At 37.6% G+C, this 27821-nt stretch overlaps 1 protein-coding gene across 1 annotated transcript; it reads right to left on the reverse strand.

The window, feature by feature from the left end:
* Window positions 1-5374: 5374 nt before the first annotated feature.
* On the reverse strand, window positions 5375-25624 carry LOC137401932 (protein draper-like). Its single transcript, XM_068088405.1, has 13 exons — window positions 25540-25624; window positions 25262-25419; window positions 22421-22526; window positions 21335-21537; window positions 20187-20319; window positions 18846-18964; window positions 17891-18008; window positions 14534-14761; window positions 12326-12439; window positions 9376-9572; window positions 7884-7994; window positions 6846-6981; window positions 5375-5607 (listed from the first exon to the last, which is right to left on the reverse strand). Exons 1-13 carry the CDS (start codon window positions 25622-25624, stop codon window positions 5375-5377), a joined length of 1941 nt encoding a protein of 646 aa, XP_067944506.1.
* Window positions 25625-27821: the final 2197 nt, after the last annotated feature.

The raw sequence follows: 27821 nt of genomic DNA on the forward strand, positions 1-27821 counted from the left end.
TTTCCAAGAATCCACATTGGTAGTGAATAGTCAGAAGCTGATCTGCACAGATCGGGACGGACGACCCTTGGTGAGCAAGGTGCAGGTTGTCCGTACCATGACACTTCAACCTCGGTCGGAGATGGTGGTTACATGCCGCCTCACGACCCACACCTACCAACCCTTAGGAATGGTGGAGGGATCAGGAGATCGGTACATGGTGGCTGCCAGCCTCCACCTACCTGATGAGAAGGGAAGAGTGGCCCTGCGTTGTTTGAACCCGACAGATTCCCCTGTACAGGTAGCGTCGGGAACTGTGATTGGCAGCTACACAGGAGTCGATGAAACTGAAATCGGCCAGCCCTGGACAGAAGGGGGGCCAAAGGGAGCGAAACCAAGCCAGGATACCCGGCCTGACCCAAAGGTGGCTCCTCACGTGAAAGAGCTGTATAGCCAAGCTATAGTGCACTGTAGGAGTGACTACGACAGACAACAGGTAGTTAGGCTCCTTGATCAGTATGCCGATGTTTTCAGTAAAGGGGATGGAGATGTGGGTCGGACTACCCTGGTCCAACATGAGATACCCACGATAACGGATGCTCAACCCATTCGGCAGACCCCATACAGGGTTGGCCCTGAGAAGGAAGCGGAAATAGATCGGCAGGTCTCTGAGCTGGCCAAACAGGGAATGATAGAGCAGGCATATGGAGCTTGGAGCTCTCCTGTGGTCCTGGTCAGGAAAAAGGATGGAACCTGGAGACTGTGCATTGACTATCGGAAGTTGAATGTGGTCACTAAACAGGACGCATATCCACTTCCTCGAATCGATGACAGTCTGGATGCTCTGTCAGGCAGCAAGTTGTTCAGCACTCTCGATTTGATGAGCGGCTATTGGCAGGTACCCCTGTCGCCGGGAGCGCAGGAGAAATCAGCCTTTATCACGAGAAGTGGGCTTTGGAGATGGAAAGTGCTGCCTTTCGGGCTGACGTCAGCCCCTGCCACGTTCCAGAGGCTTATGGAGCGAGTGCTGCAAGGGCTCCACTGGAAGACGCTCTTGCTGTATCTGGACGACATCATAGTCATGTCAGCCGACCTCCAAAGTCACCTGTCTAGGCTGTCAGAAGTACTAGACAGGCTTCGACAAGCCGGCTTGAAACTAAAACCATCTAAATGTACCCTCATGCAGACAAAAGTAAAGTACCTCGGACATGTGGTAAGTTCGACTGGGGTAGCCACGGATCCGGAAAAAGTGGAAGCGATCCACAGGTGGTCAGAGCCAACCGATGTGACTCAGCTGAGGGCTTTTCTCGGCACTACCGGTTACTACCACCGATACGTGCCCAACTATGCTTCGGTTGCCAAGCCCTTGACACTACTCACGGCAGAAGGATCCACCTGGAAGTGGGGTCAACCTGAACAAGAAGCTTTCAGTCACCTCAAGTGGCTCTTGACGCATGCCCCTGTACTAGGCTACCCAGATCCGACCTTAGAGTACACCCTTGACACAGATGCCAGCAACGTCGGAACTGGAGCGGTATTGTCCCAGGTCCAACAAGGACAGGAGCGAGTTATCGCCTATCACAGCAAGACGCTCTCCCCTGCGGAGAGGAACTACTGTGTCACGAGGCGAGAACTCCTGGCAGTGGTGTTAGCCGTGAAACATTTCCGGCCCTATTTGTACGGTCGAGAGTTTGTCATCAGGACCGACCATGCTTCCCTAGTCTGGCTGCATCGGAGGAAGGAACCTTCCTGTCAGATAGCCAGGTGGTTGGAAAGCTTGTCGGAACACAGATACAAGATTGTGCACCGAAAGGGAGAGAAGCATGGAAATGCTGATGGCCTGAGTAGGCAATAGTGTGAAGACTGCAAGCAATGTGCCTCAATAGATAGACGAGATGGTGGGCCTCCCCGCTCGGAGATCTGTAAGGAATTACAGGAGGGGACGATTCCATCAAGTCGAGTTCCCACGGGAAATCTGGATGAGATTGAGTGGCCACTTCTGCCCGAACAACCCCAGAGATGGAGGAACCAAGCAGTGGGCATCCCGGCAGATGTGGAGATCGACCAGGTCGGACCCAACAGCGGGCCTCGGAGGGACAAGGAGGCCGGCCCCAGGCCAATCCAAGAGGGCGACCCTAGTGTAAACAAGAAGGTCGACCAAGGCTTAGGTCAGCCCCTCCCTATTATAGAAAAACGGCCCTCCGCACAGACGAAAGCTGGCGAAATTGTCGCGCTACAAAAGAGAGCAGAGACGGCAATCGGGAAAATTTACCAGGCAGTGCTGACTGGTAGACCCATAGATGCCCAAGTTTTACAACTAGGCGACCCAGAGTTGAAGAGGCTAGCCAACATGTTTTCACAGCTGCGGATCGATCCCGACGGGGTCTTGACAGCGACAGTCCCAGGAAATGGTAGAAGCAAAGCAGTCACCGTCTGCCCTTTGCCTGTGCGGCAAAACCTAATCTGGGAGACACATAGACAGGCCCACAGTGGCGTAGATCGGACACTAAAAAGGGTCCAGTTGGACTGGTATTGGCCAGGAATGACCAGTGACGTACGTCGGACGGTAATGTCCTGTGAAGTATGCCAACAGGCCAAACATGGCACTGGTGCAACAACCTCCAATAGACAGAGGCTCTACGCTGGTCGACCGTGGCAGAGATTGGCTGTAGACCTGGTCGGCCCCCTACCCTTAACCACCCGAGGAAACATCTGGGCTCTTGTGATGACCGACCACTTCACTAGGTGGTCGGACGCTATCGCAATCCCAGATGCCACCGCGCCTACCGTGGCCAGTACGCTGGAGGAAAGGGTTTTCAGTTATTTCGGATTGCCAGAAATAATCCATACTGATCAGGGGGCCCAGTTCGAATCCGACCTATTCCAGGAGCTGTGTCGACTTTGGGGAGTCGAGAAGTCAAGGACGACTCCATACCGGCCTGAAGGTAACGGTATAGTCGAACGAAATAACAGGATACTCGGAGACTCCCTGCGAGCCCTCCTTACTGGAAGAGGACAGGAAGAGTGGGATCTCGTGTTACCACATTTAATGAGAACACTGAGGGGGATTCCCCATTCAGCCACCAAAGAAACTCCAAATTACATGATGCTCGGTCGGGAGTTGCGCCTCCCTGACCAACTCCAACATGGGAGTTCGGTGGAATCTTTTCAGAGTACGAATGATTACGCTATTGAAATCCAAGATCGGCTCTTACGAGCCCATGAGATTCTCAGGCACAGGCAGTTAGAAATCGTGGCTGAAGACACCACTGAACCACCACTGTTCAAGGCTGGCGACCTGGTCTGGATGACCCGCAGACGTCGACGGAAGGGGGAGAACTCGAAGTTGTCGGCCAAGAGAGTTGGGCCTTACCGGGTAATCCAAAGCTTTCCAAATCACACGTACACAATCGAACGCCGGGGACAGCGTTCTGTACAGTCTGAACACCGGTTGAGAGCTTACAAACCCTGCAGCAATTATCATGGAAAAGCCCCAGTCTTGCTTGAGCCTAGTAGAAGGCCTAACATGCGTGGAGTAAGGAAAATCAATGGAAAAACTCAGGCAGAGCCTGTCTTAGAAGCTGAAAATGCAGAAAAGGCAAATAGGAAGGACAACTCTGAAGGTGGCGATGGGACAACTCCTAAGGAAGCTTTTGACAACCCAGAGAGCCAGCCTTCCAGTGGACAATGCCGAGATACAGAAAACTGCACTCCAGCAAGTGCGGAGGCAGGAGAGTCAGCTGTCCACCGACAGCCAGACAATGTTAGCAGGCCTCAGAGGAGTAGGAATCTGCCTCCGCACCTGCGGGAGTATGAGTTGAACAGTATCCAATTAAACAATTCGGGAGCGATTACTTCATCGGCAGCGGCTAGTTTAAAATGTGCTGCCATGCCCCAATCATTCAGTCAACGCCAGCCTCAGATTTCCGTTCGGACTGTGAGTGTACGTCCAGAGAGGTTGGAAATCTCGATGCCAAGGAAGTCAATGTCAGCCGCTGACCGGTTGAGGTTAGAGGCTCAGCAATTGCGTAGGACGGCCGCATATTTAGAAAAGCTGGCCGACCAGCAAGAGGCCAGACCGTAGCTACGACGGTAACAAGTAGTTGGAACTCATTTCCTTCGCTATTTTATCACCATTACTATCCTTTTTTATTATTATTTTATATATATGTATATATAGACGGATAGCCGTCTATAGGGGCGGCGTATGTGGCAGATTTGTTACTCATCATATTATACAGCTCATTGCAAGTGCATGCTTACTTACATTATTAGTCAACCCCGCGTCGTTAACCCATATATGGTCATTATTACCATATATAGTCATTATGCCCTTATATGGGCGAGCTGCAACCTATATAAAGGAAGGCAGCCCGCAGTGGGGGCAGTTGTTTTGTAGTCTATTCAATACAATTATACACACACACACACACTCTCTCTTCATTTCTCGCTTGAGCGGTCAGCAAGAATTAATGCAGGATAGTTGACCAGTATAGGCATCATCGGTCAGCTGGTTGACTACGGGGGGTCAGCAGCTAAAGGTGCCCTGACTGGGTCGACCTAATTAGTAGCAGAGAGGTCGACCTAAGCTAATCAGACGACGGACCTTAGGGTTGACGTGGTCTTCTATAATCACATACAGTTATAGGCACGGCAAGCTAATGTAAGCCGACCTGTCGGGTCGCCATTAGGTACACTGGTAGACCAAGACAAAAATCAGTACAGTTGTCCTATTTTAAATGCTTTTACAGTCGATGTAAAGTTGTTAATATGGTCTAGAATCAGTGGACCTGCTTGTGTATACAACCCATACTACACATGTGTTGTGTATGAATTGATAATTTTAAGTCAAACTATGCTTCCTTGTTTTTCTTAAAAAAATTATTCATTTATGTTTATTACTGTCAAAAAAACTGAATCAAAATTAACAAAAGAGTGGGAATGAGAAAGTGAAGCCTGTTGCTTTGGGATTCTTCCATGAAGCAGTTTTTCGCAGACGCGTAACAATTATGTTTCTTTTATATACAAGACTAGGTTTAAAAGTGATCACAAATGATAATATAAGCACACCTAATTCAGAGTGGTCTGCCCATAGAAACATATTTGAGCAGCCATACCTGATTTTTCCATTTAAGTTATTTTGTTAATTGAGTAAACACAACTTGTACCTGCTCTAAATATAGCATCGCTTTAAGTATAATCATATTTGATCTGCTGCAGAGGAGCCCGCTGAACGAGTCAAAACACAAACTGTTCACATAAGATTTTAGTCACTGTTGGGCAGAATTGTCAACATTGCTTAAAAAAGGTTTTGGTAAGGTATGTGGGGAAAATTTCACATATCAGAAAACGAAAAAGAATGTGCATTAAAATAGTGTTTGTCCTCCGATGTAAATCAGTATTTGTAAATCTTACCACAGTCGAAGGCATTCGAGCACAGTGCTCCAGCTCTAACGGCATTAACACAGATGAGTCCAGAGCAGTATTCATTTTCCTGGCAGTCAGCTGAGGAGTCACAAGGTTCTGCAATTCTTTCCTGACAATACCCTTCATCTTCATAACATCGCTGATGTGAGGGACACAAGCTATTTAGCTCACCGATAGGATCACAGGAAATGACGCAGAAGCCTGTGAATCGCAATCCAATGTTATCATTACATATCACTACAGCTAGTTGTAACTCAGCCTAATGTAGATGGTAGAGGAAACCAGCTGTGTCAGTTATCTTCTCTTGTAATGAGTTCACAAACAACTCATGACTCTTTGCACTAAATTAACTTTGATGTTATCTCTGTTGAAAATAAATATTAGGTAATGGATGCATACAGTAACATACATGTAGATATCTATTTGTATAAAGCAAATGGCACAAAGGAGTAGGGCTACAATAAACATGGACATTTCTAATGCAAAGAATAAACAGATGTGTTGCGTATGAGTGGGTACTTTCAAGTCAAAATGAGCTTTCTTGTATTTTTTAACAATAATTCATTCACGTTTATTATGTTATTATTATATTTTTTATTTATGGCAGTAAAACAAACTGACTTAAGATCAACAAAAGATTGGGAATGAGAGAGAGAAATCTGTTACTTATGGATTTTTCTATGAGCAGTTTTTGACGGATGGTTAATAAACTGGCCACAGGCTACACAATCGTAAAAAGCTGATTAAAAAACAGAATGAAGATTCATTTGAGTAGCTACTCTGCATCTAAAATCAATAATTATTCCAGCGATAAATTGTAGCTGGTGAAATAAGTTGAAGGCTTACACTAGCATCCAGTAAATAACATAGTGTCTTAGGGTGTCATTAGAGTGTCATTAAAGTGTCATTAGAGTGTCATTAGAATGTCATTAGAGTGTCATTAGAATGTCATTAGAGTGTCATTAGAGTGTCATTAGAGTGTCATTAGAGTGTCATTAGAGTGTCATTAGAGTGTTATTAGAGTGTCATTGAGTCAATGGTTTAAATACATAGATGTGCTTGAAGATGTGCTCAAACATTTATGTACATTTTAGCCAGTTGATAGCTTTAAATAGCCTAAAATTGGTAATTGTCTGTACAATAAACTCTGCTACAGAATGCAGACTGTTTTACATGAAAATACTTGATCAGTACTTTAATGATGTCTGCTTTTTTATCAAGTATTCTATATGAGTCTAACGATGACAGCAAAGTGTACAAGTAAATCTGCTGTACACTCGCTGTACACTCGCTGTACACTCGCTGTACACTCGATGTACACTCGCTGTACACTCGCTGTACACTCGCTGTACACTCGCTGTACACTCGCTGTACACTCGCTGTACACTCAGTGTACACTGTAGAGTTACCACTCACATACTATAAGTACACATTCATACCTGAAGAGCACTTGAAGCCATCTCCACATTCAAATTCATCGCTGCAAGACCCACTGCAGATCCCCTCAATGCAACTGAGTTGTGGTGCACAGTCTTTGGTACTAAAGCATACATCTCGACAGAGGTTGATCCTAGGCTACAAACAGAGAAAAAAAACAGAGTTTACTTGAGAAGCTGAAGGTAAAGGATATATGTATGACATACAAAAACCAAGCCTTCTCATCTTGACTTTTGAACTCTAAGATGTATTTACCAAGACATTAGGACATGCTTCTTTAGGATATTATAGAAATGTAACAGGCAAATGTTATTAATATTGTCGTTAAAAATATGGTAATTGTATTCTCTACAGACCTTTTTAGGGCCAAACAAATTGTAGCTAAATAATCAATCAATTATTACTCAATAAACAAATGATATTTACCAAAGCCAACCAATTAAAAATATACATTTTTACGATAAGCAAAAAATTTGAACCAAAGCCTGCTTTGTCCACCGAACGTCGCGCAAGCTAAAATCATGTTTTGAAATTAAGCTCAGGTTTTAAACAAAAGCTAAGCTCGGATTCAAAAGAACTCAATCTTAGGCGGCTTGAAACTCAAGGTATAGCCTACTACAATTTAGTTCGTCCGTATAAAATGAATAATAGACACTTCCTTTTTATATAAAGATCTTATGAATTTGACAGAGGTATAGAAGGGCTGACAATTCCAAAGAAGACTTGATAAAACATTTCACTTAGCTACAACTAGGGTCAGAGAAGGGCTGACAATTCCAAAAAAAAACTATAAAAAATGTCACTCAACTACAGAGGAAAGAAAGAATGACAACTCCAAAGGAAACTTGATAGAGCAATTCACTCAGCTACAACTAGGGTAAAGAAGGACTGACAATTCCAAAAATATTTGATAAACCATGTCACTCGACTACACAGATTGTGAATAATAAATGAATAAGGAAACATTCTTACATCACATCGTAAAGAACAAAACCCCTGAACACAATGCTGGTTGTCAGTACAGTTAGCGTCTGTCAAACACCTGTGTATGCACTTTCCATTTTGGCATGCTTCTTCGCTACCACAGTCTGTAGGGTAAAGGCATTTACCAGTACAGAGTCCCTGTGCACAGACTTCTGCACAAGCCGCGTCTGCAATATTCAAATCACCATGAGAGCTGTTTACTGATGTCTAGGGATTGCTTTTAGTCATTTACTCTTTTTTCCGCAAAGACCAGATGGTCAAAAGCGTCTTATAATATATTAGGTACATGGGCAGAAATTTCTTGCACTACTGTTTTATATGACAATCGATATTTATAAAGAAATGTTCAGCAACGCGTATTGCTATATCAGATGTTAAATTTATGTTGATAACATTGTAAAGGACAACAGCATAGGCCCCAGCAGGATGACGATACAGCCAATCTGCTAGTCCCAGCACCACTTTGCTGATAAGCATGCCACTCAGTTCCACCGAGCGAAGACGAAGCCGGCCCAATCAAAAAAAAGGTCGACCCGACCGAGAGTACAACCAGCTAGCTGTCATAAAGGAGATGACTGGCTAGCCACTAGCAGGCATGGAGAGGACCAGTTGGTCCCAAAAGAAGGGGCCGGATCTAGAATGTATATACCAACCCGTATATAACCAGCATATATATATGACCAACCGAGCAAGGGAAAGCTTCATCCCATGCAGTTAGTTGTACGCACGCGCACACACTGTCAACTGTACCATATATATGTTTATCATAAATATAAGCTCTACTCGAACAAATCAGCTGGTTTTAACGGAAGCAGTAAGGGGTTCACGATGGTTCCTGCGCAATATAAACATGTAATAATACTATAGTCTGAGAAAAGGAATGAGAGATATAAACATGTAATAATACTATAGTCTGAGAAAAGGAATGAGAGATATAAACATGTAATAATACTATAGTCTGAGAAAAGGAATGAGAGATATAAACATGTAATAATACTATAGTCTGAGAAAAGGAATGAGAGATATAAACATGTAATAATACTATAGTCTGAGAAAAGGAATGAGAGATATAAACATGTAATAATACTATAGTCTGAGAAAAGGAATGAGAGATATAAACATGTAATAATACTATAGTCTGAGAAAGGAAATGATACACTGCAAGCGTAACTATTACCGAGTAATTATAACGCATAGTATATCTACGAATGTTGGTATGGCACAATGGGATCATACAGAGTAGCTCTGCATGCAGCTGAATGAATAGATAAGCATACCAAGAGGGAACAACTTCAAAAAATTAGAAGTAGAAAGGTTTCCAAGGAACTAGACTATTTTACACCAACTGCTTTGGGGATGCTTTTGAAAATGTTTTCTTTGCCCAACTTCTAGCATTTCAAACAACTAATTGCACCTTAGTTTTAGTCAGCAGTAGAGAGACATGGCTGTATATTGGCTATTGAGCATCCTACTGAACTTCTTTGCAGCAGAGAAGAACAGTAATATATTAAGAATTGTCTTACCACTACTACAAAGCGGACGGCATACATCTCCGTCACAAGCATTGCCATCTCTGCAGTTTCCGTCTTGAGAGCACAACTCTGCACACTGCCCATTGAGACAGGTGAGCCCGGGTGGACAATCTTTTTTTGCCTTGCAGCGTGCTACGCAGACTCTTTTGATCGTCGAACAAAACTGATTACTGTCGCAGTCGGTGTCATCATTGCAGTCAGGCATACAAACGCCTAACAAATTAAAATTACCTCTTTTGTACAAATGTATTGACAATCATGAGCAGGTGTGTGCAAGTGCGACATAAGATTTGCAATTTATCCATCTCACACAGACTGCAAACAAATAACAATTGACCTAACTATCTAGAAGAAGGAAATATAAATCGAATGCAACTTCGAATGCATAAAAGCATTTTTTAGCTGTAATATAAAGATAACTTAAATTAGCATCACAAATTCTTTGCAACTACATTTATGGTTGTAAAAAAAATCGTCTGTTTACGAAATCACCAGAGAATTAACTTATCGTAAAACCTCTCATTGAATGCCATTTCTATTTAAACGCCACATCTATTTGACTGCCACTATGAGAGAAAGGTTGATAAATAGACCAATATCCTCTATTTGAACATCACCTCCAATTGACCACCACTTTAAACTTCTTTGATCTTTATGAGCCCATAATATCAAGTGATCAGTAGAAACGTGTCCACAAAATTGTGTTAATAATGAATCGTTTACACTGATAGCCATCCATTCTTTCGTTGTCCAACTCTAAAGCTTTTTGCCTTTTTGGTTGAATGTTTGAACCCAGCACCATAGAAATAATTAATATCTGTCTCAGGCTAATTGTAGTTCCTTGTTTTACACGGTCTTCATACTTCGAAGTACATATACGTATATAAAAACAGTTTAAATTTATGTTGGTAGATGAACTTTAAAACAACACCATAGAAATAATTAACAACTGTTTCAGTTGAGTAGCATCTATTGTTTAACGCAATTTAATACTTCGTTGTACATATATAAAAATGGTTTGCAAGTTTGGGGTCAAAGGTCATGCTTAGTGAGCAAAACTCATGCATTGACTTCCTGCTACATGCGACGCGTAAAAGTTATGCTCTGCCAAAAGGTTTTTAGATGCTAATATCGACTAGGTCAGCAACGCAGAAGAAGAGTTGAGGTCAGGAGATAGTGTGGGAGGTATTGAACATCCAGAAGATATTTGGTATATCGAAAGAACCAATCAGAATGCCGCTATCTCAGTAAACGATGCAAATATTTTTGTTTTAAAAACGTTACCGTTTGTTCCTGCATGTAATATAAGTATGGTTAGTTTATGTCACTTTTTCATGAATATACATGTATCTACAAATGTTGGTATGGCACAATGGAATCATAAAGAGTATTTGTAGCATTTAGTAGATTACCATTATATAACTTTAAAATTTGCAATTTTACAGCATATTATTTTATAGCCTTATTGCAGTGACATGGTCTTACCATTGATCAACACTTGTAATTCTAGTTGTGGCTGCAAACTGTAGCAAACAGATCAATGAGTGCAATAAGCTTTTATGCAATATTGTTAAATATTGATGTAAAATAGAAACGTGTCTTCAAATTTGGAATGAAATAAAAATTGAAAGTTTCAACAAATTGCAAAGAAAGACACAGGCTATAATATCATCGCAGGTTAATTGCAAGCAATAGATGTCAACTGGTAGAAATATATCTCAGTGTCTCAATGTATATTTATTAAGAGATCTTTGACAAGTTGGAGGTAAGTTAGCAGATTTATTGCATCCAAAAAGGTGTAGTATTGCTACACCAAAAAACGAGAGCAAAGTATAGGCAACATTCGCTTCGGCCAAGCTAAATTTATCTTCCGAAAATTCTGACGTGCTATTTGAAAAACACACTGCCAGCCTCTATTTGAACACCGCCTCCAATTGACAGCCACTGTAGAGGAAGGGTTGAAAACTAAAGAACCATGGCTTTTAATTAGAGGTTTTACGGTAGATGTTAAGAGGCTGTTTATCTATGCATAGAACCGTTGTCATAGAAACACTATATTTATCTCTGTTCTGTTTAGTAGCGCTGCAGCACCAACAACTGATGCATCTCATTGATTCCATGAGTTACTGATTTCTGTGGGTTTCAAGTAAAACCTGATTACATAGACTTAGAGACACTCAACCTCGGATGTTACTGATTTCTGTGGGTTTCAAGTAAAGCCTGATTACATAGACTTAGAGACACTCAACCTCAGATGTTACTGATTTCTGTGGGTTTCAAGTAAAACCTGATTACATAGACTTAGAGACACTCAACCTCGGATGTTACTGATTTCTGTGGGTTTCAAGTAAAACCTGATTACATAGACTTAGAGACACTCAACCTCAGATGTTACTGATTTCTGTGGGTTTCAAGTAAAACCTGATTACATAGACTTAGAGACACTCAACCTCGGATGTTACTGATTTCTGTGGGTTTCAAGTAAAACCTGATTACATAGACTTAGAGACACTCAACCTCAGATGTTACTGATTTCTGTGGGTTTCAAGTAAAACCTGATTACATAGACTTAGAGACACTCAACCTCGGATGTTACTGATTTCTGTGGGTTTCAAGTAAAACCTGATTACATAGACTTAGAGACACTCAACCTCGGATGTTACTGATTTATGTGGGTTTCAAGTAAAACCTGATTACATAGACTTAGAGACACTCAACCTCGGATGTTACTGATTTCTGTGGGTTTCAAGTAAAACCTGATTACATAGACTTAGAGACACTCAACCTCAGATGTTACTGATTTCTGTGGGTTTCAAGTAAAACCTGATTACATAGACTTAGAGACACTCAACCTCAGATGTTACTGATTTCTGTGGGTTTCAAGTAAAACCTGATTACATAGACTTAGAGACACTCAACCTCAGACGCCATTGCTCAAGGAGTTATCAAGCACAGAAATAACTTACCGGAAGCACACTGCATGCTGGGATACTGAGCACAGCCATATTCATCACAGACTGGATAGCAGTTACCAGAGAGACAAAAACTGTCATAACGACAATCGGAGTTGTCTTCACATGCTGCAAAATTTAAAAAGTGTAATATTAGGTCTACCAGCATACATGCCATTCAGCACCGATGTTGCTACAGCATTTAATGCTGATGGCTACTAAAAACAACTACCAAAGTTGATCAATATTCAAAGACTTCTTAATTGCAATCTAATTATAGAATATGTATAAAAGTAATGCTGTAATAATACTTAGTTTTTGACCTGTAAAGCGACCCTGAGCCATTTTATTTTATTAGTATTTCAAAAAGAAAACAGTAATAGTTTGGTAACAACAGGTAACTTTGTGTCATTTTGTGTTGTTGTACCCTGTTGCCCTGCCTTAAAAAGAGGCAGGAAAATCAGGAAAATCAACGAAATTTAAGTTTAACAGGTAGACCAGAGCATTCCTTACCTTTTTAATAACAGCCACTGATGATATCATTGTCGAGGGGAGATAATTAGCTATTTAAAAGTGAATAGGAATACGAGAAAACTTTCTTGCTGCAAGAGTATAAAGCTAAACCAACCAATCAGCTCTATATATCAAGATCTAAATGTTTATAATGGAGTGGGTATTTGGTTGTACTGATAGTAATTAGGTACTTGGTCTGAATAAAATTCCAGTACGGTTAGAAACCATCGTTAACATTGAGAGTAACTGTGATACTTAATACGTATCTCCACTCCATTGATTACACAGCTAGTAGTTGTCTCGGATTGGATATTCACAATATTATATCACATTCTACTACTTGATAAAATTTACTAATAGCAGCCAGCCGGGAATCAACATTTTCATGCGTTATTGAGCTATCTACAAAAAGCCTGAGAGGTCCATCAAAATACAAAAGCTCTCTGAACTCTAGCAGTTTGTCTCATATTGTACTGAATGGCAGCAAATACTGGGTGTGATTTATTCATGAGTCAACATGTCAAAGAGCTTCTTAAGCTGTAAAGGCTCTCAAATCTCCTGGAGAAATTGAGGTGAGAGAATGAAAAATTCATTTACTTCATCTTTCAATATATTATATTAAATATATATAATATATTCAATATAATATATTATTCAATATATTATAACAAAATATTTATGGTAGATAGTTTTATTTTACACGTATTCTTCTAAACTACACGAATACTATTAAACATTAACAACAATTTTTTACCAGTGTGTAAACTGGTCACAGTTAACCGTGACCAGTTTACATACTAACTGTTGACTGGTAACTGTGACCAGTTTACATACTAACTGTTGACTCTTAACTGTGACCAGTTTACATACTAACTGTTGACTGTTAACTGTGACCAGTTTACATACTAACTGTTGACTGTTAACTGTGACCAGTTTACATACTAACTGTTGGCTGTTAACTGTGACCAGTTTACATACTAACTGTTGGCTGTTAACTGTGACCAGTTTACATACTAACTGTTGACTGTTAACTGTGACCAGTTTACATACTAACTGTTGACTCTTAACTGTGACCAGTTTACATACTAACTGTTGACTGTTAACTGTGACCAGTTTACATACTAACTGTTGACTGGTAACTGTGACCAGTTTACATACTAACTGTTGGCTGTTAACTGTGACCAGTTTACATACTAACTGTTGACTGTTAACTGTGACCAGTTTACATACTAACTGTTGACTCTTAACTGTGACCAGTTTACATACTAACTGTTGACTGTTAACTGTGACCAGTTTACATACTAACTGTTGACTGTTAACTGTGACCAGACAATTATAAAAGACTGATTGAAAAGGGTGATTAAAGATCAAAATGAAGAATTATTGGAGTAGCTACTTTGCATATGAAAACAATAATTAATTCTGCAATAGATTATAACTTGTGAAAGAAGTTGAAGGTAAACTAGCATTGGAGTGAGCATCATCAAGGGAATGATTTAGATAGAATACATCATTTAGCATGTGCATACACTATACAGTATATGATAGCACCTTTGATCAGTATGCCTTGTATAGCTCAGTGGTGGAGTGCATGGATATTGAACGTGCAGTGACAATCTCCATCAGTTTAAATCCATCATAATGCGGAATTTTAATACTGCTTTGGATAGCATACAGCCATCTAAACTTGCTTACTGCTAGCATACCGACCTGTAAAATAGACTCCTCCCTCTTCATCTTCAGGGAAAATAGAAATGCAGTTAGAGCCAATCAGAACCGTGTCTTGTGGGCATGTGCAGCGGTTAAAGTTCGCATTGCATTCAAGGCATCCGTCACAGTCGAAAGTATCAATACATGGAGTTGGAATAGAATTAATGCACTGCCCTGTTCCATCTCTGATGCAGTCACATTTCCCATTTTTACATTCTCCATTGATTCCTACAGAGAATCAATATGAATTGAGAATAACAAGTCGACATTGTAGTAGTTGTCTTGTCTTGTCCCCTGCAAACATGGTGATAGAGAAGATAACTAGTAACCTGTAATAACTAAAACCTTTTTCATGTAAACTATAATTTTATATTAGTCTATGGTAGGAAGATGAAATGTGTGAAAATGAAAATAAAAAGTGTAGAGAATGTTTACCCAAGCGAATCTATAAATAGGCAATCCTATGCTTGCACATATTTATGTGTATAACAATTCAAAGACGGATGCACATATACATTTGTGATTGTGTATCTTTATACATGTTTTAAGTCATAAATACAAATATTACCACCAAACTTTAGCTAGATGAATGCCTGTTAGTGTATTACCTGATTTGCAGTGTTGACTGAGCGGAAAGAGAGAGATTGAAAAAGGGTAAAAGCGATTAGGAGAGAGATTGGATGAGAGAGGTTGAAAGAGAGTGAGATAGATCAAGATGGAAAAAAAGAAGACGGAAAGAGAGAGGAGTGAGATAAAAAATAGAGAGCAGAAAGATAGAGATAAAAGAAAAAGAGAGAATGAGAGATTGAGAGCAAAAGAGAGAGGAGAAGAGTTAAAAAAGGAAGTGAAAGAGGAGTGAGAGAGAGATAGAATGAAGAGGAGAGGAGTGAAAAGGAGTGGAGAAAAGAGATAGAGAGGAGAGAGAGAGAGAGAGAGAGAGAGAGAGAGAGAGAGGAGAGAGGGAGAGGGAGAGGAGAGAGTGAGAGGGGGGGAGAGAGAGAGAGAGGGAGAGAGAGTGAGAAAGAGAGAGAGAGAGAGAGAGAGAGAGAGAGAGAGAGAGAGTAGAAAGGAGAGGGAGGAGAGAGAGGGAGAGAGAGAGAGAGAGAGAGAGAGAGAGAGAGAGAGAGAGGAGAAGAGAGTAGAGAGAGGGGGAGAGAGAGAGAGAGAGAGAGAGAGAGAGAGAGAGAGAGGAGAAGAGAGTAGAGGAGAGAGAGAGGGAGAAAGGCAGAGAGATAGAGAGAGATAAGAGAAGGAGAGCAAGTAAGGGTAAAGAAGGGAGAACATAAAGAGAGAAAAAGAGAGGAAGAGAGAGAGAAAGAAAAAGAGAGGAGAGAAGAGAAGGAAAAGAGTTAAAAAAAGAAAGGGAGGGAGAGAAAAAGAGAAAAGAAGGAAGAGGTAACTGTACTTTTTCATTACCACTTTTAGAGCATAGCGTGAGTGTAGGCTAGCCTTCATTACTTTGATGTCAATGTTAAAACAGAAAAAATTAAAACATAAGAAATGTTTATGTTTTTGTCTCAATCTTTGCTATGATATAGTCCATGAAAATGAAATGCAGAATATATTTCTACACTCTTTATTTATACAGTATACACAGTATACAGTAGACAAGACTTTGAGTAAGCTAGGCTAGTGTACAGGTTGCTACAAATACAGCAGTGTCGTACTGTACATTTCTTAACCTAATCTATAAATAAATTGGTAATGAGACAGTCACTATAGTTTATGCCCGCTCTCTTGCGAAATGTGTACACAGTTTATGGTCTGAAATATTACAAACAATACTTTAACAAAAATTGGTTCTCTGGACTTGGAATTGATTAATATTAGTTACATTAATTATAATAGCAAAAATAGTTTTGGATTTTGAACAAATTGCTTTTTAAAGATTTTGGAATGGATTATGGTCAAAAACCAAGGTTTGGCCTTATCACAAATTAGCACTATCAGCTTGCTCAACTCAAAGCGCAGCTTCATTAAACGTAGCACTCATTAAATCCAGCTATCATTAAACCTAGCTGTCATTAAATCCAGCTATCATTAAACCTAGCTGTCATTAAACTTAGCTGTCATTAAACCTAGTTGTCATTAAATCCAGCTATCATTAAACCTAGCTGTCATTAAACTTAGCTGTCATTAAACCTAGCTGTCATTAAACCCAGCTGTCATTAAACCTAGCTGTCATTAAACCTAGCTGTCATTAAACCTAGCTGTCATTAAACCTAACTGTTATTAAACTTAGCTGTCATTAAATCCAGCTGTCATTAAACCCAGCTGTCATTAAATCCAGCTGTCATTAAACCTAGCTGTCATTAAACTTAGCTGTCATTAAATCCAGCTGTTATTAAACTTAGCTGTCATTAAATCCAGCTGTCATTAAACCTAACTGTTATTAAACTTTGCTGTCATTAAATCCAGCTGTCATTAAACCTAGCTGTCATTAAACCTAGCTGTCATTAAACCTAGCTGTCATTAAACCTAACTGTTATTAAACTTAGCTGTCATTAAATCCAGCTGTCATTAAACCCAGCTGTCATTAAATCCAGCTGTCATTAAACCTAGCTGTCATTAAACTTAGCTGTCATTAAATCCAGCTGTTATTAAACTTAGCTGTCATTAAATCCAGCTGTCATTAAACCTAACTGTTATTAAACTTTGCTGTCATTAAATCCAGCTGTCATTAAACCTAGCTGTCATTAAACCTAGCTGTCATTAAACCTAGCTGTCATTAAACCTAACTGTTATTAAACTTAGCTGTCATTAAATCCAGCTGTCATTAAACCCAGCTGTCATTAAACCTAGCTGTCATTAAATCTAACTGTTATTAAACTTAGCTGTCATTAAATCCAGCTGTTATTAAACTTAGCTGTCATTAAATCCAGCTGTCATTAAACTTAGCTGTCATTAAATCCAGCTGTCATTAAACCTAACTGTTATTAAACTTAGCTGTCATTAAATCCAGCTGTTATTAAACCTAGCTGTCATTAAATCCAGCTGTCATTAAACCTAGCTGTCATTAAACCTAGCTGTCATTAAACCTAGCTGTCATTAAACCTAGCTGTTATTAAACTTAGCTGTCATTAAATCCAGCTGTCATTAAACCCAGCTGTCATTAAACTTAGCTGTCATTAAACCTAGCTGACATTAAACTTAGCTGTCATTAAACCTAGCTGTCATTAAACCTAGCTGTCATTAAACCTAGCTGTCATTAAAAACAACAGCTGTCATCAGACAGCTGTTGTTTTTAATGAATCATTTGTTTCTTTATCAATACGAGGAAGTTTTAGTTACTAATCTCTTTGCATTCAGCCTAAGTTCTTGAGTACTTGAATGGCTGAACACATAAGTTTTACTTACCACAGAGATGGTAGTTTGATGAATCACATCTCACAATTCCTGGAGGAGTAGACAAGGGCAGACAACTACCAGATGCTTGATTACAGTAGAGGGAGTAGTGACCGCAGTCTGAATCTTCCTGTTAAAATGCTAAGAAACTTATGAGAGGTTTCTGGTGGTTCATCGTAGAACCGATTCTTAACTTCCAAATCGAAACAAGTTGGTGTTTTTCACAAGGATTTGAATAGTTGACCAATCAACCTCAAAGTTTTCATTCGTTTAATCTTGATTTTTCAACATAAAATTACACCTATTTTATATGACAAAATTTAGTTATTTACCCAACTGGACATGCTAAACCTAACCCTTCCTCTTAGAGAAACATCAATTGATCCAAATGAACGTATATGTTATCATCTTGTGTTAGGATTCTGACCCAGTTGAGTTTGAATGGAAACAATGTAGTAACTACGCGTGACTCACACTACTAACAATCGCATTGAAATAACTGAAAAAGCTTTGACTACACTTTCAGAAAAACAGCAGCTCATTCTGAGTCTGAGAGCAATGATAAAGTAATAACTATCTAATGATGAAGAGAGGCTGGTAAATAATAGAAATACACAAGTAATAACAGCAGCAATCATGCTGTCACTCATCATAAGGCAACACAGTTGCTATGGTGGCTAGAATACACCAAATCTCTTGAAAAGCCTTCAGTGGCAGCAGGTAAACACCAGAGTTTTATAATGCTGATATCACTGTTAGGAACACTGACCAGGTATGTTAGAACTGTCTTTTAAGTAGAAAAGCAAATTGTTTACTTGCTTCTATGAAAAAACTATTTAAAAAGCATGAACTTTCCTTTTTTATGACCTCCTAAAGCTTCAAATAATATTATTTCTTTATTAAAGAAAACTTGTCTCTGTTGCAAGCTTTGGTACAAGCTTATTCATTGCTTTCATAGGCTACCCACCGTACAGTTTTGTCCAATATTGTTGGTCTCCAAATCAGGGTTACTCAGTCTCGTTGGGTGAACACAGCTCAGTGTGATGTTGCTGCAGTAGTAACCATTGCTGACATCACACACAGCATCTACATAAAGTATTTGTAAGGTATAAATTATTTAGCTATTGATAAAAGTTACTTGATGGTAGCTACACATTGAAGGGACTACAGCAGCTAGAATATAAATACATTTTTACGGTTGAAGTCACAAGTCATGGAGCAGTTCAGTAAATCTATATTATGACTATTTTATTAATTATTATTTATTAATTAAATTATTAATTAAATTTAATAATTATTATTATTTTATATGGTGTTGATTGGCGGGCAAAATGTATTCTTTCTTAAGTTGAAGTGTTCCAATACATAATATTATAAAATCTTCCATTTCTATTATATTTTTCTATTAGTTTGAAATGAGCTAAAATGACAATGTGTCACTATCGAAGTTTAGCTACTCTTGAGGGTCTATTTACTAAAGAGAACATTGTTTTACTCGCCAGAAACATGATGCAAGAAATTGTGTATATAGTTTTTTTGTATCTATGGCTTAATAAAGAATGAGTTTATTCAAGTAACCAACAGAGGAATTACTGCTGCAACAATCCAAATACATAAACAGTAAATACGTATAATTTATTATTATTTAGAGTGACTAGGCCACAAATTTTATAGAAAAATTTATTGCGTCATCCCGAAATATTTATTATAACAACAACACAAAAATGCTTATAAATAGCAGTAGACAGCTTTTATAAATTGTATGTCAGAGTCTGCCTCCATTTTAGCTCTCATATTAAGTTATTTATCTGTAACAGTTGGCTTCTCTCAATCGATTTGACCGGCGGTTTTTAGCTGATTCTATCAAGAGCAAATGTTCTACTGTTTCTATATTGAAGGAGATAATTGAACCGTAAAAGAATAAAATGGTTACGAGCTGGAGATGCTAGTAGACGGCTGGTAAACAGATTAAGCATTAGAATGGCAGGTTATGGCAAGTTGAACAGCAGGTTATGGAAAGACAAAAAGGCTTAAAAAGATGGAGAGATAAAATAGACCCATTTTTTAGGATAATAACGTTGGGGAGAGAGGCGAAAAACAGGTTATTTTAGAAAAAAAGTGTTGGAGTGCTTGTGTAGTTGTAGAAACAGTTATGAATTGAACGTGATAATGATGATGATACTAAATAGATTGTATTTCAGGACCAACTAAAAGCATATCTTAGTTGAAGAAGCAGATATACATGATGTCAGTATGCACATTTACATGTACGTTGGAACCAAATGAGAAGTTGAAAGAGTCAGCTTACCATCACAACCAGATGAACTGCAAGAGCATTTAGTGGAGCATATTCCTAGCCTGCAGACCCTCTCGTCACCACAGTCAAGGTCAGAATAGCATTTGCTCATCTCTATGCCATTCACGCACTGAGGTTCCCCATTCTATCAGGTAAACAGTGAGTCAACTATAACACATTTACCCAGATCTGCATATTTAATGACACATAATGGACCTCTAGAGATAGTCTGTAAAAATAAGCTTGGACTTGTTTATTTCTGATCAACAGTAATCCCGGTGTCTCCCGGGGTTTGTGTCATTTCTAAACAGAGAGATGACGGGTGCGTGTTTAGGAGGCTGCTACTCAAAAACTAGATAGAATTTTGAAATAACATATTTCAGCGACTCGGTGGAAGTCGCGGAGCAGTTTGGAGGGTGAAGATTAAATTAATAAACTAAAAATTTATGAATAAAAAATTGAAATGTGCATATAGTTTACGAAAAGAAAAACAAGTGCACAGACAAGTGCACACACAGATACACAGACAAGCGCACACACAGATACACAGACAAGCGCGCACACACAGATACACAGACAAGCGCACACACAAATACACAGACAAAGTGTGTGAATTATTGTTAGCCGATGTGTGCTGCACAAAATATCTTTCAGCATTTGTAGCCTGTGTCCCTCGAGTCAATAAAAATTGCTCGTGAGGATTTCTATAAGTTTTGTGATGCAGGAATCAGCATCTCTTTTCTGCTATATTCTGCTATTCTGCTTTTCTGCTGACAAAGGTAAGAGCAGTGTGACAAATGTTATTCATACGAAGCACAGGATATATAACTAGCACACCAGCAGTCGTATGCTGTGTAAGAACATCAGGTGTAATACCTCCTTGCGTGTCTATTCTATCGTGGTGCAGATGGTAACAAATTCACATTCATGGGTTCAATTCCTGATGGGTGCAATCTTTTTCTAATGTTTTTAGCACGACTTTGGATGGGCAAAAAGATTATAATAACAGCCAACCATTAAAAAGAGAAAGATACTGACAGCATTTCAATACCAACACAAGGTAGACTCTACTGACCTAGATATCTACCAACAAAATGTTTATCTAATAACATTACAAAGTACAGAATCGATAGTAACACAGTTTAACAATTAGATGTTACCATGCATGGAACCGAGCAAATTCCCAGTCCACACCGATGCCAAAATCCACAATCGCTGTCGTCGTTACAAAGTTTCTCGCACAGACCTCCTTCACAAACATACTCTGGTGGACATGAACCAGAGTTGCACTCGGGAGTTATGACATCATTGGAGCACTCTCCATATTTCCAGTGTTTGTCAGTTCCATGCGGGTAGATCTCATCTGTGCAAGGTCAATAACTATATAGCTCAAAAATAATTTGGAAAATTTCATGTTTATCATTGGAATTTAATGATTTTATTTTAATCTTATTTAATTTAATGATTGGCTGTTTTAGCACATAGTTGCTAGTTGCATAAATGTTTAATTCAAACGTTGTATTTGTTAAACCATGAAATAAGCAAAATTAACAAGTTTTCACACAAAAAAACCATTTAGGCAATGCAGGGTACTTTATAGACAGGGTGTAAATAGAAGTATGCTTGTAGTTGATTTTCTGAAAATCTTCTCTGTTAAGAATAGACGAAAACGGCTAGAAACAGGTACATGAGTATAACAACTGCATATTCTGGGCAAGAGGAGGAAAAAACACGGTGCAGAGGCATTCTAAAAACATTCTTATTAAGATAACTCTAATTTAAAGAAAATTATACTTTAACAAAGAGCTAACTAATTGCAAATCCACATTATATTCCATCATATCTTATTCCAATGAGTGATCTTTTTAAATCTCTGGATCTTCCACTTTACGAATGCTAAACGTTTATTTTACTTCAATCAAATGTTTCAATATTTTTCATGGTTTGTGTCTTCATCTTTTACATGATAGTCACAGGTTCTCAACTCATTTCAACTTACATGATATGAACAAACTTTATACAAAGTCTAACATTTTTTTTTTAAACATTGCCAGCTGCTTTAACAATCTTTCATATTTAATATTGTTGCCTTTTTTCTTTTTGATTTTGTTCTATGATTCTTGTATGGCCGAATTTGGAAAAAATGTTGCAATAAAAGTATTACTAGTTTTTTACTCATACACAGTGATAATAAAATAAAAGAAGATAAGGTGAACTCTAAATGAACTCAATGGAAAGGCTCATACCATTCTGACAGAAGTCTCTGCAGATGCCTCCAAGACAGATGTCTTGAGATGAAGTGCACATGAGGGAAGACCCACACGCTTCCATGCAGATACCAGCAAAGCAAACCTGGGGAGAGAATTTTAAACCACATTATGATTAACATTATGCTAGCACTAATTACTAGAAACAGCAGTTGAGGTCATGGGAACACAACTCCATGAATTGACATTTTAACTGAGCTTTGATTGATTATCTTTGAGTAAAGCTATCAAAAATCTGCATAGTTTTCAGAACAAATATATGTGTAAGTATAAGTATAGTATAGTATAAGTTGTCAAAGTGAGTAATTATCTATAAATAAGTATTTTAAAAAACCTAATAAATAACATGGAAAGATGATTTAAAAAAGATTTATGAAGTCATCACCTGATGAGAATAGACCTATCCTTGCTTGAAACAGATGAGTAGTGATTACCTAACAGCTAAGTACTCTCTATATTATACACACATATATATACATATATACATGTATACATATACATGTATATGTATACATGTATATGTATACATGTATACATATACATGTATATGTATATATACATGTATATATATACATGTATATATATATATATGTATTATATACATGTATATATATACATGTATATATATACATGTATATATACATGTATATGTATATAATACATGTATATATATACATGTATATATACATGTATTATATACATATACATATATACATATACATGTATATGTATACATGTATATATACATGTATACATATACATATATATGTATATATACATGTATATATACATGTATATATATATGTATTATATACATGTATATATATACATGTATATATATACATGTATATGTATATAATACATGTATATATATACATGTATATATACATGTATTATATACATATACATATATACATATACATGTATATGTATACATGTATATATACATGTATACATATACATATATATGTATATATACATGTATATATACATGTATATATATACATGTATTATATACATGTACATGTATATATATACATGTATATATATACATGTATTATATACATGTACATGTATATAATACATATACTGTATACACCCTTTTCCCTAGGCCCACGCTAAATGACGTATTAATTGAAACTCTATCAACTCTTTCAGCTTTATGAAACATGATACTTTTTGGGCCTCACCGTACTAGGGTTAATTTGTTTTCCGCCAAACGATATCAACAATAAGTCTCATAAAATTAAAATTTGGCAATTATATCTCAATTCAGCATTATTCGTTATGGTAAAAACGGGATTGCAAACACATAAGTGATAAGATTTTGGTTAAAGGCTAAAGGTTAAGGTTTACTAAAATGCATACTAAAACTTACTTGAGGCATGTTTTTAGCAAGCTAATTTCATATAAATTAAATTCAGCTTTTATGTTACTCGTCAGTGTCAAAGGCAAGAACTCTGCACGTAGTACATTGTAATGTTACATTTTCTTGCAGATTATAACCACGAAATGCACTAAAGTTACTGTGGGTAACTATAGTTATTAATGTTAACATATTGTTTTGTTATGAATTTTTAATGAGGATTTTGATGATTTTTTACCAGGCAGTGATTGCATTAAATAATTACTATGGGTTTCTATACCACTCTATATATATGCCTGTACCATATTTTCGCCTTATGATGCCAACGCTGACACGAGCTAAATTCACATAATCATATACCAAATAATGTTTCATTGTAATCGTAGCAAAACAGACTATATTTAACCATCACTTGCTAATTTTTTCACATTTACATTTAAAAACCTTTACAGTTTTATTTTTCCTCTTAATTTATTTCATGATATTAAATTTAAAAATTACAATTGCTTGAAAAGTTTTGAAAATCTTTACGACTTTTTCTTTTTGCTTTTCAGTTATTTGAACTGCACAAGAAAATACTTTCCCATGATATAAAGTTTGAAAGTTAGAATGGTAAATGTTGTATATGCTAAATAAAAATTAATTTTCTGTCCAAAGACCTGTTTAAATACCCGGGTAATGCCGGGCATTCATGTAGTATATATATATATATATAGTACATGAATATACTGAGTACATGCTATGATATATACATGAGTATATGCTCCCTCACTTCGGTTTGGTTGAGCACTTTGTGAGAGGTGCGACACTATTAGCCTTTGAGCAAAGCTCATCACTTTTGTGATTTGAGCACTCTGGTGTCAGCACATTGACTTTCTTAAAGTGTGTGAGGCAACCTAGTTGTTTCATGGCAGGAAGTCAACTCTCATTGGTAATGGGACTTGTGTCCCTTGCCAAAGCTCTGAGCTGCACTGATGAGGCTTCAATAGCCGAAACAGTACTGTCTGTAGCATGTGTATATGCTCCCTCACTTCGGTTTGGTTGAGCACTCTGTGAGAGGTGCGACACTATTAGCCTTTGTGCAAAGCTCATCACTTTTGTGATTTGAGCACTCTGGTGTCAGCACATTGACTTTCTTAAAGTCTGTGAGGCAACCTAGTTGTTTCATGGCAGGAAGTCAACTCTCATTGGTAATGGGACTTGTGTCCCTTGCCAAAGCTCTGAGCTGCACTGATGAGGCTTCAATAGCCGAAACAGTACTGTCTGTAGCATGAGTAATTATATATATATAAGATTATATCTTATATATAAGATTATATATATGATATATTTATATATATATTTATTTATATGTGTTTAAGTGAAATGTAATTAAATGTAATATCAAGTATATAGATAGTAAACATCCAAATAATACCGTAAGTATTTCTTTATACGGATCATGGATGACTTACCTGGCCTTTAGCGCAGCCGAGCTGGCAAGTTGCTGCGCAGACACAGTTGATGCAGAGCTGGTAGGCATCACAGTCAGAGTCTGTCTCACACGTCAGCATGTTGTAACCATCACTTGGTACAAGTCTCTGTGGCTGATTCTCCGAACACCCCTCATACTCTTAAAAGAAATAAAAGTTATTTCTTTTCAAAAGAATGTATCATTCCCTTGATGTTTATATACAGTATAATAAAACATTATTTGCTTCCAGGCAATCTTGTGCCTTTTGTAAAAGCTAACTTGAGTACTTCCTTACTGATTGACATGTTGGCAGGTGAGTGACAGCGATATGAAATACATGCTTCACCATCTTCACACTCCCCATCTCTGTTGCAGGCTACAAACAAACAGGTCAGCAGTTTGATGTAAGTGAGTCTGATAAAAAAGATGAAACAGTTGTTACTCATCCATTTTTAAATCTCAAAGTTTGTCTGTATGCCTGTATGTCCTTCGATATGTGCAGCTATATCTATTAAAATCTTTGAGTTACAATCTTGCATCCTACTAAATTTGAACTCATGAAGATTGCAACCGCAGGTTTGTAATACAAATACAATTATCTAACCACGAGTCTACGAAGGCTCTTATGATTCATAGTTCCTACTATATACTGTATATACTTCACGGACTCTTTTCCTGATTTCACACGATAAATGGCGTATTACTTGAAACTCACTCTAGGAACTATAATAATTCTATGAAACACAATGTTTTTTCGTGTTTTCATGAACTTCTATTTTTAGTGTTTTTGTCAGGTTTAATTTTTTACACGAACAATTGTGTTATCTCGAGTAGGAATAGCCTCTACATTCTCTCTCTGTTCAGTCCGACAATGTACCAGACAAAGATAGTACAATATCTCATTTTTATATTTTTACCAGTATTGAGAGGTACCAATATCGTCATATTCAAAGTTTTGATGTATAACTTCTGCTGGAACAATAACCTTTTAGACACACACGCCACCACCACACACACTGATGATTTCTACTATGGGATGTTTGCATTAGATAAATACTATAGGTTTCTATACCACTCCATGTGATATTTTTGTCTGACGATGCCAATGCTGAAACAAATTAAAATCTTGTGTAACAAATTAAAATTGCGTAACAAATAATTTTTTATTGTAATCATAGCAAAACAGATTATATTTAGCCATTTTTTACTAACTACATGTATTCCACATTTACAATTAAAAACCTTTACAGTTGTTATATTTTTTTACTTAAATTATTTGAACTGAACAAAACGCTTTTCTCATGATATGAAGTTTAAAAGTGAGAATGGTAAGTCTTATATGTGAAACGAAAACAAAATTTCTGTACAAAGACTTTTTATATCACATGGGCACTTAGTAACATATAAAGTTCTCTACGTAAAAAGAAAATTCAATACAATTTCACATCCGCAAAGATGATATGCAGTCGCCGATTGATCAGAAAAAATAGAGATGAGAGAGAATGGTAAGAAATAAACCAGATAGCCTCCCAGTTTGTAAAGTATGATTGCAACCATATTGGTTTACTATCTAGCTATAGCAAAGGTTTACTCTCTAGCTATAGCAAAGTTTTACTATCTAGCTATAGCAAAGGTTTACTATCTAACTATAGCAAAGGCTTACTATCTAGCTATAGCAAAGGTTTACTATCTAGCTATAGCAAAGGTTTACTATCTAGCTATAGCAAAGGTTTACTATCTAGCTATAGCAAAGGTTTACTATCTAGCTATAGCAAAGGTTTACCATCTAGCTATAGCAAAGGTTTACTATCTAGCTATAGCAAAGGTTTACTATCTAGCTATAGCAAAGATAGTAAATCAAAGATTAAATTAAAATAGTTACTTTGTTTCTTTTATTAATTTTATTCCGAGTAGATTTAGGAAAAACCCACTCTATTTAAAAATAAAAATTACAGCTGAATGCTGGGAATGGTACTGCGCTTTCAACCTCTGAAATACCAAGTCTAAAAAGATAAAATGACGGTAGGTTAATAAAAGGTGTAGACAACTTCATTATGAACAATGTCGGAGTGTTGCTTTACACAGTGCCTTAGCTAAAATAAGCGTGTTTCTGGAAAACAAAAAATAGGATAGTTGTGGAATGCGTTTTTTAGTAAGAATTAAACGTAATTCAAATAATATGCATCGATGTTTCAATCATAGCATAGCGATTTGATTTATGGATAAAAAATACTTTGCCATTGAAATTAATGCTTCTTTGTGAACAAGACTTTTTTTTCTTGGATCAAAACAAACTGATTTATGCTAATGTCAAGTTTAGAACAACTAACATAAAGGTCTGCGTGTAAAAGTAGGATTTATCTAAATGAAGTATTGTTATTGTTTATGTTTGTTCCTATGACTTGGTTAAGAACCTAATAAAACTCAGGTAGATTGCAAATAGCAATTTCTTAAAATCCTTTAACTGAAGAGGTAGAAATAATTGAGATGAAGAAATTTTTTTATGCCATGTTCAAAACAGGAATTAACTTATTGATTAATGAGGTAGACGATTTATGTTG

This window comes from Watersipora subatra, chromosome 8, assembly GCF_963576615.1.
Source record: "Watersipora subatra chromosome 8, tzWatSuba1.1, whole genome shotgun sequence".
In the NCBI taxonomy this organism is placed as follows: Eukaryota; Metazoa; Bryozoa; class Gymnolaemata; order Cheilostomatida; family Watersiporidae; genus Watersipora; species Watersipora subatra.